Source organism: Stigmatopora argus, chromosome 18 (genome assembly GCF_051989625.1).
Source record: "Stigmatopora argus isolate UIUO_Sarg chromosome 18, RoL_Sarg_1.0, whole genome shotgun sequence".
Classification (NCBI taxonomy): Eukaryota; Metazoa; Chordata; class Actinopteri; order Syngnathiformes; family Syngnathidae; genus Stigmatopora; species Stigmatopora argus.
In genome coordinates this window covers 6,464,522-6,477,790 of record NC_135404.1, presented here as the reverse complement: position 1 = coordinate 6,477,790, position 13,269 = coordinate 6,464,522, and the positions used below count along the sequence as shown (strand labels likewise).

Sequence of the window (13,269 nt, the reverse complement as noted above, 5' to 3'; positions counted from 1 at the left end):
AAGACCCAGAATAAAACAAAACCGAGACCTACATTTTGTCTGACACAAGACCCAGACATTGACCAAGACTGAGTGTCGTGGACTGAAACAAGTCCAAGACTGAATCTTTTAGAAAATCACATTTGAAACCCTAATCAGTTGTTTTAGGAGAAACTTCAATTGTTAAATTGTTCGGGCTGGATCGGTTGGAACAAAAACCAGGACCTTCAGGACTAGTTTGGGTAGCCCAGCCCTCGACCAAAACCTTGTTCGTAACCAAGACTGATTTAAAGACTACAGCACTCGTCATTTAAAATTGTTGTTGTTCCAGATCAGATTAGTGCCTGGATCAGGATGAAATTTGGACCGGTTCAACAAAGTTTCTACGCTGTTTGCTTGTATAACAAGAAGAAAATATCCTTTTATCAATGAAATTTTCAATCTTCCAATGGGATCACCTGCAACACTCCCTAAACTCAAAAAACAAAAGAAGTATAAATGTAGAACTTTATTTAAGGCCCTTGTTATTCATTTTTAATGACAATAACGTAAATGTTCTGGTGTACCGATTTCATGGCGGTAAATTGGTTAATTGTTTGCTAGTTTGTTCTTTACAAATTTGGCTCACTTGTATAGCAATAAGTTCAACAGAAATTTATTGTAGAGTCCATTCCAGGGTGTTAAAAATAATTTTAATATCAAATAAATTGCAACTTAAGGAGAATCCCCAGCTGGCCTTTAAAGCAAAACATTGTCAAAATTTTAATATACAACAAAAAAATCCTTGGACATAAATCCCAATTTCAATCAGATTGATATGCTACGTATACCCTTTAAAAATAAACCACAGTTCATACAAAAATGGTGAGATTGTTCAAGTTAAATTTATAAGGCTCTTTAGTATGAAATATACAGCAATGACCCCCACAAACCTTTCATTAAAGCACGAGTGTGATAAACAATTGCATATACACAATAATCAAGGCTGTTTTTGCGAAATGAAAATCAACAATTGTATTGTTGTGAAAAAGTGCAAGAAGTAAAAATACAGCGAGTTTCATTGGGTTATTCAGCAGTTGTGGACAAATACTATCAAGAAGCCTAATAACAGTTATTTTTCAAGAACTCCCAAAATGATTTGAATATAGAATTTTGAAAAAATAAAAAGGGTCTTTGATGCTAATGTGCTAAATGACAATAGACAGTCCAAATTCAAATTCTTGTCAATTGTCGCTAAAGCGCAGCCTTTCAAAGGCCTCTTTGATGTTCCCGTCATTGATTTCGGACGTGTCGTCGCCGAGGGCGAGCACCGTGCTCTGAGGCACGTCGTTTTTCAGCTTCCACTTGGTGACCACCACATCGCCTTGCGTGTCTTCGCCGCCGGGGCCCGTCAGCAGGATGAAGGCGGCGTGGCGTCCTCGCTCCATCAAAGTGGCTGCGACGAAAACTAACCTCTTAGACGTTCGCCATCGACAACCGCGTGAGTACCAAGTCTCGTAAACCTTACCTTTAAATGTAACAATGTGTTCGGTGAAGTTCTCACACTGGAGAAGCACGTTGGAGTAGAGAGGATACAGCATGTAAGACCGACGTTCGCCAGGTAACGACGGCACCTGAGGGCAAATTTTCCGTTTTGTTAGTCGTGTGAAAACTTGACGCTCGTGAGAAGAGACTTACGGAAGAGTTGGACGTCGAAGGGAGGAGCCCCCACAAGATAAAGATGGAGAAGGAGTTGATGGTGTGTATGGAAGTCGGGCGAGGCGAGTTGGAGCTGGAGAGAAGTTCCACTTTCCACAAGGTGTCACCCGATTTGCCGTCAAGAATCAACACCTGTAAGTGGAACAAATATTTCTTACTCCAATTTTGGACTTTCTGGTATCGTTTAACCCGCATTTACCCTCTTGGTGGAGTTGTCAATGTCCTCTTCAAGTACAACGTCGAGTATGCCGTCTTTGTTGTAGTGACCAAAACTCGGCTCGCTAAAAGGAAGGATAACATTGAATTGAGAATTAGAATGTTACGCCATTTTGAGGCCCAAGTATCGTATTTTTCAGACAATAAGTCCAAGAAATATGTTAAATTATGTGCAAATTATTTTGTTTTCCAAAATTAAATTTCTGTAGTTATCGCTAAAAGGTTGAATGACTATAAAATGTTGAATATTTGTTTCATATTAAATGCAAGCGTTAAAAAATTTAAACAAGACCAATACATTCTTTTTCCTTTTTTTGTTTTACATAATGTAACAAATACAACAACAAAAAATCTTATTTTAATTTCATTTGTTTATATATATATATATATATATATATATATATATATATATATAAACAAATGAAATGGAAATAAGATTTTTTTTTTTTAAATGAATAATAGAAAGTAGAAACTTCCTCATAAGTGGATTGAGGATTCCTCAACTGTCTAAATAGTTTTAGTTTCTTTTAATTGTTAAATTTGACTTGACCTGTGAACTGAGGTGGTGTTGAACGTCCACAGGAGTTGCAGCGTCTTTGCGTCCACTTTCGCCACCTCGCTGCTCGAAACCAGCACCAAATCGGACGAGTCCATTTTCCCGGTTTTCACCACGTGCCTCACCGAATCCCACCTTAAACAACCGATCCAAATCAGAACGTCGACACGTCGAACGCCAATGTTGCGCCGCTCACTTACGTGTACACCGGCACCAATCCGGACAAGTTGGCGGCTCGGCTCTCCACTTGCTCGTCCTTCTTTAGCCCCGCCTCCAAACCGTCTTTAGCTTTGGCTGCAATTCTCCACAGGGCCAAAGCGTACAGGCCGTCGTCTAGAGGAAGAGTGTCAGACTCGGGTTGGTTCGCGGGCCGCTTTAACGTCAACTTGATTTCACATTTTAGATATAATATTTAGATTTTTTTTTTAAATAAATGGATTAAAAGAACTGGATTAAAATCCCTGAATATTCAGTTTTTATAGATCTAAAACGATGTTTATTTGAGCTTTTTTTAAATATATTTTTAGATTTTACAAAATGATTTTTGAACTAAAAACAGAAAAAAATGATTAAAAAATTACAATTATTGATTTAAAAGGGGGAAAATCTGGAAATGTAATATACATCTATACTCTTCATTATAATTTGATCCTAAAACAGAAAGTCGGCACTCATGATTTACTTTCCCGGGCCGCACAAAATGATGCGGTGGGCCAGATTTGGCCCCCGGGCTGCCACTTTGACACCTGTGATATATTGGAAGAGTTGCTTTGGTGTTCCGTGGATGAATGTTTGATTGTAATGGCTCACCGTTTTGCAGAAGGACATAGTAGGCGCCCTCTCCAGTCTGGTGGAGAAGATGAACGACTGTTCGGGAGCTGTTTAAGACCACCTTGGATCCCACCTGGACACCCGTCTTCCCCGAGAGGAAAACCAGCTGAGTCTATCAGGTGGAAGAATATTTTTATTTTTACAATTCCAAGCTCTGTAACATCGATGTGCATTAGATTTCATTTTTAATAACATATCCATTATGTTTTTATGTGCATTTTAGTGTTTAAAACCACCATTAGTTCAAATCTATCAACGGTAACAGTAAAAGAAAAAAACTCCAACCTGGACGCCATCGGACCCCACCAAGGCGATGTCGCTAACTTTGTCCGCGTCCAGATCCGGGACACTTAACACCGGAATCTCGCTGCGTAGACCAGGCGGGTGCTTTTGCTGCCACGTGACTTCACCTGAACACACAAAATTTCGCATCAGATTCCAAAATGAACTTTACCGCGTGCCACTTGACCCGCACTACCGTTTTGTTCCTCCAGCGCCGACAGTTGGTCAGCGTGGAAAACGAGACAGTCCCACTTCCGTCCCGTGTCGGCATTCAGACCGCATTGGGCCCAGTGGAAGTCGGGATCCAGCGGGCGTTGCCACAAGGTTTCGCCGTCCGTCCCGTCCAGCGCTAACATGTACACGCACGGCGACGACAAACCTGGACAATGGCGACGCAAATGGCTACTTGTTTTTTTCCCTTTTTAATTTTCTTTCTGACCCAAAATGGCTGCTCCGTTTTACCTGCATTTCCACATGTACTATTCGGACTGGTCGCATTGTCTTTTATCACCAACTGGATGTCCTTCACTTTGTCTTTGTTGACATCTTCAAATGCTAAAAAGTCATACGTTTCTGTGGGCACAAAAACAAAACCACCTGTAGATTATTTGTGAATTTGATGCCATTCAAATGGATTGGACGTCTACTAGTAAAAAAAACAAATTACAGTTGTCACATAAAATCGTCCATGGCACTGAAACATTTTTTTTTTATTATACGCACCTGCTTCAGGGAAAGTCCTGTTCCAGAAAGCCTGATACTGCGGTCTAACCGGACACGGGATGATGAAGGAGAACGCGAAGACCACCGTGAGGCAGAGAAACAACGACAGGAAGAAGACGGCGGTCCGCCAGTGGGTAAGTTTGGAAAGTCCCACAAATTCCTTGCAGCCTTTTTTCACTTCCGACGCAGTCTCCGCCTGTCCCGCCTCCACGCCATCTTCGCCGGTCTTCAACGGTTCCCCTTCGGTAGGACAGTCCGGGGTCTCCATCGTCCTCTTAGCGCATCACAGTGAGAGAATCTGGCAGAAAAAAAATTCAATGATAGACTAGGGTTTTGTATACTGCTTCGTAAGCCTGGCGGGCTGCTAGGTTACAATAATGCTACAAAAAAAGTAGATATTTTTTGACACCACTACATTTAGATATTGTTGATAAATAGCTTAAAACACTTGAGTGCAAAATTCATGTCATCTTACTATTTTAGTCCTAAAAAGATGCAATAAACTGTTTCAAAACAAAACAGTAAAAAATGACCTAAATTTTATGAACTTATTATTAATAAAAATGGTGAATTTATAGAGAAATAGAACTAATCGTGCGGGGAAAATGCACAAAATATCGCAGCGTTCAATTTTGTGCACTTTTGAACCGTTCGTGGCTGCAGCCTGCAGTATTGCAATTGCGCCAGCAGATGGCTCCCACGTTCTTAATGGATGAAGCTTCGCGTAATAAACCAATTTTCAACACAATAGTCCTAAAATCATAACTTTAGACATCACTATACCCGTGGTGGCCAATTTTTGCAAGTCAACAGCACCTCCAGAGACTTTTCTCAATACAACAAAAAGATGTGTTGTACTATATCTCCAAGTCTGATAAAAAACAGTCTTACCGATAAATCAACATTTGTAATACTTTGATTTGAAATCACTCTTCTTGTAACTCATCAAAGGCAAATTGAATTTATTGAGCGGAAGTTGGGCTTTTAAAAGGTGACGTCTATGATTATAGTTGGCTAACTTGTTGAGCCAAAAATAAAAAATAAAAACAAAAACAAGCTCACTCGTTCTCATCTTGCTACGACAGCTCCAATACGAGATCAAGCAATGGTTCCGTCATGACAACGCCTACGAAGTACTTTGACTTAAAAATGCCAAGCTTTTACTCACCTTTAACTTTCGTCTGACGAATGTTTTAGCCGTAAAGCTAAAAGACAGGTAAGACTTGTCCCGAAACGGAGGGGGAAATAAATCAAGATTGGCCGAGTCAAGTTTGCCCTGAATTTGGTTTTCAGGTCGCTTTTCCTGTTACAGCTGAGAAGTGACTAATACATAAGAAACAAAATGGTTGAATATAGTGGCATAGCATGTCTAGCAATGTTGCCTGTAAGTCAAATTACAGGACAAAATAACCTCTACTCGCAGGCTCATCGTTGTAATTCTCAGTACAATCCACCCTTATTGGCTAATTCACCTTAGATCAGACGCTACGATTGGTCCATTTTAACACACTCGCCATCCCTTTTAAAACAGGATTCGACGTAATTTCTACGCACACAAAAAAGAAGGCAGGACATCCGAAGTCGGCGATGCTGGCCCGATTTGCTGTTTTTCCTTCCTACAATTAACACGGAAACGCCATTTTTGCCACGTACTTGCATTTTTTTTCCACGAGCGCCGTCGACGAGAGAGTCCGCAAGCATGTCCGCCCAAGCTCAAATGAGAGCTTTACTCGACCAGCTCATGGGAACAGCGAGGGATGGTGAGTCGCTGTAGCATTAGCTAGCTAGCCAAGATGGAGCCAGTGGTGAGGCGGGCTTGTGTTGGCGTGTGATGAACAGGCCTGCGTGAATGTAATGGAGGGCTCACTTCATAAATATTTGCCTGCTACGCCACGCTTTCGTTTTCGTATCTATTTTGAGACATTAGTCAACGTGAGCCAGCTGTCAAAATTGACCCACTATTTGCCATGTTATTGTTAGTTCCATTTTATTTTAGCAAGGAGATGGGCGGGCATGCTAAAACTCAACACTTGTATAGCTGACGAAAATGTGGAAATAAAGTCAAAATGTTTATTTCGAAACGATTCTGTTGCTGTTATGTGGTTTTCGTACAGTAAATTATATAAATGTTTTTTGGGCTCTTCGGCTGTCATGAATAGAATAGCAGAGCATCCGCCATAGTCGTTTTTCAAAATAAGATACACAGAACTCAAATTTAGGATTATGAATAACTGTCCTCCCACAAATGTTTTTTTTAGATAAATGAACTAATTTGTTGCCATTAACAGTGCTAGACATTCATTCTGACTAGCAGTACAGCTGTCATGGACCGTGGTTTTTAATTATTTTGACGTCGAGTGCCGTCAATGGCACAGAAACATGATCATTCAATGCTAGACAAATTCCAGTTCAAATGATTATTGCTGTCAATGACAGTCAATGAGTTAAGTCTAGATAATTCGTTCAAATATTGGAAAACTTGCTTATTAGTATCGTTTTGCAGTGTTTATTCATTTTTGGTACTATGGTTATTTTTTTATTTATAAAACAATGTAATAACTTTGAGTAACATGAATGTGGAATACTGTTTTTTTTCAACTCATGGTAAGAGTAATATTGGCAACAAAACTAATATCTATAATTGTTGTTCTAGTTTGCAAACATGAATCTAAATGTTTCTATTTTTCTTCCATTTTGATACCAAGAGTAAATATCAACCATTGCAAATGATGGTAGAAAAGACCCCTAAGGGCCACCATGTTTTTGCTGGTTAAAAAAAAGTTAATTTGATAGCAATTTTAAAATGATTATTAACAATAGTTAAGCATATCACAAAAATGTAGTCTTGAAATAGTTAAAATACAATAAAGTTCAGTGTCGTTAAAAGTATGTAAATATACATGTATATACTCGCGCGTCAACAGGAAGACCCTGGCAGCCCACCAGGCTTATAAAGTACTGAAGAAAACCCTGCATTATAGCATACTTTGTAATATTTCCCAAAACATCGCTATCCTATGGTGTCGAAAGTGGTGTTTTCCACTCTTATTGGTTTCCAAACCTAAATCAGCTAAAAGTGTTGAGTTCTACAGCAACCAGAAAACAGTGTTGCCCTGGGCTATTGAAACAGAGGTTTCTGACATTTGTAACCCTGTGGATCATCACCAGTTTGAGCGAATGTGTGCGTGAGTGCGTGCGTGTGTTGAAATATGCTCATCAAAATTCTTCCCATGCATATGTTGCATACAAACTGAACAATTGTGGCCCCTTTATTTTATTCATTAAGGTTCAGTGTATCTTTGCCAGCCTACGTCAATCTGCAAAGGAGTTGCAGAAAAGCCTCATGTTCAACGAGCCGTGAGTCACACATAATTTTTAACGCTGTTATGATCCATATCCAAACAGTATATGTTTGCCTTTCGGAACTCATTGTAGAGTGTTTTTTTATTTTATTTTTTTAATGATTCAAGATATTGACATGGCTAGCATTTCAATTTGGACTAGTGCTAAAACATCTGGTCGCGCTGAATGAAAGTAAACACAAAAATTCTCAGCAGACCAGTTGACATCTTTTTTTTTTTTTGTTAGTTATTTTTTTTATCTTTTTTTCCCAGAAGAGACAAACACATAAGACACCTTATTTTCGCTCTGACTCTTGTATGACTCCCAACTTCTTACCGCAGGTTTGGCAAGAAAACTGTTCCCATTTTAACTTTCCCACAGCCGGTTTAAAATTCTGCAGCTGAGGGCTTGAAGATGCAGAAGGGTACAGTATGTGGTGCAGATCGCAGTGTGTATAAACCTACTTTCTGTCAATGTTTTCATGTCTGTCAATGGCTTGGAAAAACACCCCGCCCTCCTCGATTTGCATTCGTTACCTTATTTGCCGTAATTTCTCATGTTTGGGCCGATTTATTTTTCGAAAACGGGGATCATGTTGAGTGAACTCAACATTTTGAGGTCATCTTGTTTTAAATAATGTGAAGGTGAACTTGGTTTTAGATAAGAAACATGAGAGAACTGCTGTAAATGTCATGTTTGCGCTGTTGACTTTTTTAGAAGAGTCCTGCTTTATAAAAATAACCTTCAGTTATAAAGCTGCAAAGGTTGCCTGTATGTTTGTGGGTTAGTAACATGAATTGAAGGTCTTTCAAATTCAATGACCTTAAAAACAGATTGGTGATTGCAGGACAAAAAAATGAGAGAATTTCTCTTGACCCAAAAAAACACGTAATATTTTTTAATTATGTATATTTTTTAGCATGGCGTCTTCTATACGTGTGCACTATACATGAGAAATTACGGTTAATGCTAGAAGAAGTTGCCACTGAGCCTTGAAACAAGCTAAAGTGAGAGTTGAGGCCTGGGTAAGTCACACAACGAAACCACTCGTTGCCTCATGTAACTCCAAGCATACGCCAATTATGAATTATTGGCTCCGGACTAGTTCAGTGCGAGGCAGTAATGATCGAGTAGCTCGATTGATTCACTCCCACTATTCAACAGTAGGGATGTCCCGATTCTGATATATATATTTTTAATCAAGATTTGTTTTGTCGATACCAATGCGATGCCAGAAAATTTCATCCAGTAATACCGCAAAGAAATATTGTATGCATTAGTGTATGTACAGTGGTACCTTTACTTACAAAATTAATTGGTTCCAGAACTTTTTTTAAAGATTTAAATTCTCTAATTTGTCCTCAATAGACGACCAACTAAGCCCTTTAAAAATGAGAGAAGTGTTCGAATGTTGTATGAAGGATATTAGAAACACACAAAAATGAGAGAAACCGGTTTAATATGTTGTAACGGATAACAAGCGTTCATAAACATTTTCTATTCGTGCATGTGCATAAATGTAAGGAGGACGCTAATGGTAGGCAACAGACAAAGCACAAACGCATGCACATGAATAAAACAACTTCAAATTATAAATTCAAAACAACTTGGGATTAAATAGCTATATTTTCAGGAATAATCCGTCACTATGTCCTGCAATTTCCTTTTCCTTCTCGTATTTCAGTACAACAAGGAGTCATTGCTTTTAATGCTTCCTTCTGCTTCAATAGCATAGCGATGCTAGGAGGTGGACGTTTCGTAACTTGGATCTTGTTTTTGTTTATGGAGCTGTAATGTACATAGCAAAGGCTTTCTCAACTTGAAAATTGTGTATCTAGAGGCACCACTGTGGCTCACTTTGAGAAAAAATGCTCTATTTTACACCATCATTAGTTCCTAAACGGGAATTCTCCCATTCAGCAGACATGATTTACTGCTGTCGAAAAGCTCGCTGCTACTGAAAACGCGCTACTACCGGATCGGATCCGATACTGCCAAAATATCCGTTTTTGGCGCCATTGATTATTGGGTCGGGACATCACTACTCAATGGTGGGCACAGACTGACCGCAGTTTTCGCGAGCCGCCGCGACACAGTCGTCTACTATCAAAATGTCAGTCAGATAAGTGCAAGGCACACAAGTATGGCCCCCCACCGGCCAGTTCTTAAGGTCCTTCTGACTGGACTCCTTCCCGACTCTTTCAGGAGACGAGACGCGACAGAGGGTCAAGTACTCGGACGAGCGAGTCTGCAAAAGTCACCTACTGGACTGCTGTCCGCATGACATCCTGTTGGGAACAGTAAGTGGCGCCACCTGAGAAAATAAACACGGACTACCGTTGGGTTTTAACGTCATGTGTTCTTGTTTGGTTGTGTTTGACAGCGAATGGACCTGGGAGATTGCACCAAGATCCACGACCTGGCCCTCCGAGCCGACTATGAAATTGCGTCCAAGGAGCGAGATCTCTTCTTTGAGCTAGACGTAAGTCTCATTTGATTGACGGCCATAGATGTCCAATGATTGATTATTCAATGAGTAAATTGTATTATTTTTTTTAAGGCGGTCGACCATTTGGAGTCTTTTATCGCCGACTGCGACCGGAGGACGGAGGTGGCCAAGAAACGTCTAGCGGAAACTCAAAATGAGATCAGCGCTGAAGTGGCGGCCAAGGTTGGTTCAAAACCACCAAGTTGAAATGTTAGCATTGTGCGGTAATTTTATTTTATTTTTTTGTCGTACACAAATTATTTACAAATTAAAGTTAACGTTTCCTTTGGCGGATACGATGTAAATTGCGATCAGTTGCATCTGCTCCGTAATATTAAATGTTGTCATGTACACATTAGAATAAGATCGTTTTCTTCCGTACTGGGATGCTAATCTATGATTAAAAATTTGGATTGTGATTGATTGCTATTAATCGTGTCGTCATGCACTGGATCAAGCAACAAACTCAAAAGTTAATGTTTTCATTGGTGTTGTGACTGTTTTTAATTATGATTAATAGCATGAATTAATTGCAATCTCATGTAGACTCGCTTAAAACACTTGCCGTATTTTCTGGACTATAAGTCGCACTTTTCTTCATAGTTTGGCCCGACTGGGCTTGCGACTAAATACTCAAGTGCAGCTTCTGTTTTTTTTCTTCCAAAAATGGTAATTATACCCCAATGCAAATTACGTATTTTTTTTTCTTCGTGTTGTATTCTTTGGCTGGTGCGACTTATAGTCCAAAAAATGCAGGCGATCAAGATTGATTCATGTCAGTTAACTTCTCTTAGTAAGACACCTCTGTCAGAAAATATAAGCGTTCAACTTGCACTGCAGGCAGAGAAGGTCCACGAGCTGAACGAGGAAATTGGAAAGCTCCTGGCCAAGGCCGAGCAACTCGGCGCCGAGGGAAACGTGGAGGAATCCCAGAAGGTCCTGCAAGAGGTGGAGATGGTCCGCTGCAGGAAGAAGGAAGCTGAGGTAAGCGCCATCACTCAAGTCCTTCACTTGCTCTCAGTTCTTCACGGCTTGCCGTTCGTTTCCTTCCAGGAGGAATACAGAAACTCCATGCCGGCTTCCAGTTTCCAGCAGCAGAAATTGCGCGTTTGCGAGGTCTGCTCGGCTTATTTGGGTCTCCACGACAACGACCGCCGACTGGCCGACCACTTTGGCGGCAAGCTCCACCTGGGCTTCATCCAGATCCGAGAGAAGCTTGAACAACTCAGGGTGAGGTCCTAACTCCTTCACTCCCAACGATCACATCTAGATGTGGAGCGAACCGAGTCCAGGGGTGGGCAAGTGTTGTGAGTGCGGGTTTTCATTCCAAACCATCAAGAAGACACTTTTAACCAATTGTTTCCTACTAGTGCAGTGCTTCTTAATTATTTTTCTGTTGCCCCCAAAACAAAAGAAGAATTAAATCTTTCGTCTTATATTCGGATCAATGGGGTATATATGAAACACTTTAAGAAGCTGGGAAATATGGTTTCATAATGAAAACACCATGGCTATCAATGACAGCCAAAGAATTGACAATGTGACAACATTTGTCCTGGTCAGAAAACGGTGGTGGAAAAACAAGAGCAACGGACCCAGGATCGCCTGAAGAGGCGGGAAGAACGGGAGAAAGAGGAGAAGATGAAAAAACGGTGGGTGTTCGGGGGTAGAAATGACGAATGCGGAATGTCGGACATTTTGATTTACCTGAACTCTTCCTTTCGCAGGACAAGATCCCGCAGCAGAGAGCATAAAAGGTACCTAAGTAAAAAAAAAAAAAAAACAATTAACTTGTCTTTTTTTGATAACTATAGCCAAAACAAAAAACAACATAACAGGCTGGCTGTCTGCTCAGTGGAAACTGGAGGAAAAAAAGTGTTACTTATAGTTCAGAAAATATCGTAGTCAAAATAAGAATGATTTATTTTGTCCGCAGAATCATAATTAAAATGTATCAATGCACATGAGGCTGGTCTTCATTTTCAACTGGGCTTATCTTGATCCATCCCCTTCTGACTTCTAGGTCTCGTTCCCGCGAGGGAAAGAAGCGTCGCTCACGCTCCACGTCACGAGACAAGGGACGTTCGCACTCCCGCGACAGGAAGCGGCGGCAGCGCTCGCAAAGCCGAGGCCACCGTCACAGTCACGAGCAGAGCTCCAGACACAAGTACGCACGTGCGTTCATTCATTTGCCTAAAACGCCAAAGCTGATCTTCTGCGAACGGCCTTGCTTTCTAGGTCGTCCAGAGACCACGAGCGCTCGTCCAGGGATAAATCGCAGGGACGCGAGCGGCGGGACGGCGTCAACGGCAGGTCGGACTCCCGAAAAACGGACGACTGAGAAGAACCGTGAATCCCGACGTCCGTCCCGCACCGTATCCACCATTTTGTGTTGGTTAGACCCCTCCTTTTCTTTGCTTTAGCCCACATCAAATCCAATCCCTCTTAAGTAAAAAAAAAATAGTTTATCAAGCTACTGTTTCTCACAAATGTGTGACTTGGTGGCCTTTCTTTATCCAATAAACAGGAAAGGAGGAATTTGTCAATATTTCTTTTATTCAACCCAATCTGACTGCGTTTGTATTAAAAAAGGTGTGGTTTTGTTACACATTTGGTTTGTTCTGTCTTAGAAAAGCTCTTAATCTTCCCATGTCATCCATGCTTTTATGGTGGGAGAAAATGTTGAGTTTGGTGGCTGCCATTGACGGTGATAGTCGTCTAATCTATTTTGATGGGGACCGCATGGTCTTTTTTGGCAATTCATGTAATGGTTGATTAGACGTTTATCATCGTCAATCGCACTGAAAGTCGCGTTTTGTTCTCTGAAAATGTTCATTTAGAATTTTTTTTGGGGTGGGGTTATGTTGGCTAAAGAAACAAAACATTTGTACACTGTCTTGTAAAAAAAGGGCTTGAATTGCTTTCTAATTCAATGCAGATTGTCGCCTAATGTCATGCACCCCCTAAAATATTATCAATTAAACCATATTCAAATCTTAATTGCATTTTTGTCTTTTTTATTTACATGTTGAGCCTCTAAATATAAGTATTATACATTTGTGTGCAATGGGGTTCATGTAAGTGAACAGTTTTAATATTTAAAACAAATAGGTTCAATCAGATTTGCATGAAAAACTGACAAAGTCCTTGGCAA

General features: G+C 40.4%; 2 protein-coding genes across 4 annotated transcripts; one reads left to right on the top strand and one right to left on the bottom strand.

Moving 5' to 3' along the window:
- Positions 1–841: 841 nt before the first annotated feature.
- On the bottom strand, positions 842–5,760 carry fam234a (family with sequence similarity 234 member A). The gene is made up of 12 exons (XM_077625888.1): positions 5,454–5,760; positions 4,286–4,583; positions 4,025–4,135; positions 3,759–3,941; positions 3,566–3,690; positions 3,260–3,392; positions 2,650–2,782; positions 2,444–2,584; positions 1,877–1,958; positions 1,657–1,809; positions 1,487–1,592; positions 842–1,414 (listed from the first exon to the last, which is right to left on the bottom strand). The coding sequence occupies exons 2-12, from the start codon at positions 4,551–4,553 to the stop codon at positions 1,203–1,205; spliced, it is 1,647 nt and encodes a 548-aa protein (XP_077482014.1). The 5' UTR covers positions 4,554–4,583; positions 5,454–5,760; the 3' UTR covers positions 842–1,202.
- A 63-nt stretch (positions 5,761–5,823) lies between these two features.
- luc7l (LUC7-like (S. cerevisiae)) lies at positions 5,824–13,115 on the top strand. 3 transcript variants are annotated; one of them, XM_077625890.1, is made up of 11 exons: positions 5,840–6,045; positions 7,572–7,642; positions 7,969–9,927; positions 10,011–10,109; positions 10,188–10,298; positions 10,956–11,099; positions 11,169–11,345; positions 11,679–11,767; positions 11,843–11,872; positions 12,139–12,282; positions 12,354–13,115. In XM_077625890.1, exons 4-11 carry the CDS (start codon positions 10,014–10,016, stop codon positions 12,454–12,456), a joined length of 894 nt encoding a protein of 297 aa, XP_077482016.1. In that variant the 5' UTR covers positions 5,840–6,045; positions 7,572–7,642; positions 7,969–9,927; positions 10,011–10,013; the 3' UTR covers positions 12,457–13,115. The 3 variants fall into 3 exon arrangements, with proteins under 3 accessions (XP_077482015.1, XP_077482016.1, XP_077482017.1); XM_077625891.1 differs by having other exon boundaries at positions 5,926–6,045; positions 9,833–9,927; XM_077625889.1 differs by lacking the exon at positions 7,572–7,642 and having other exon boundaries at positions 5,824–6,045; positions 9,833–9,927.
- Positions 13,116–13,269: the final 154 nt, after the last annotated feature.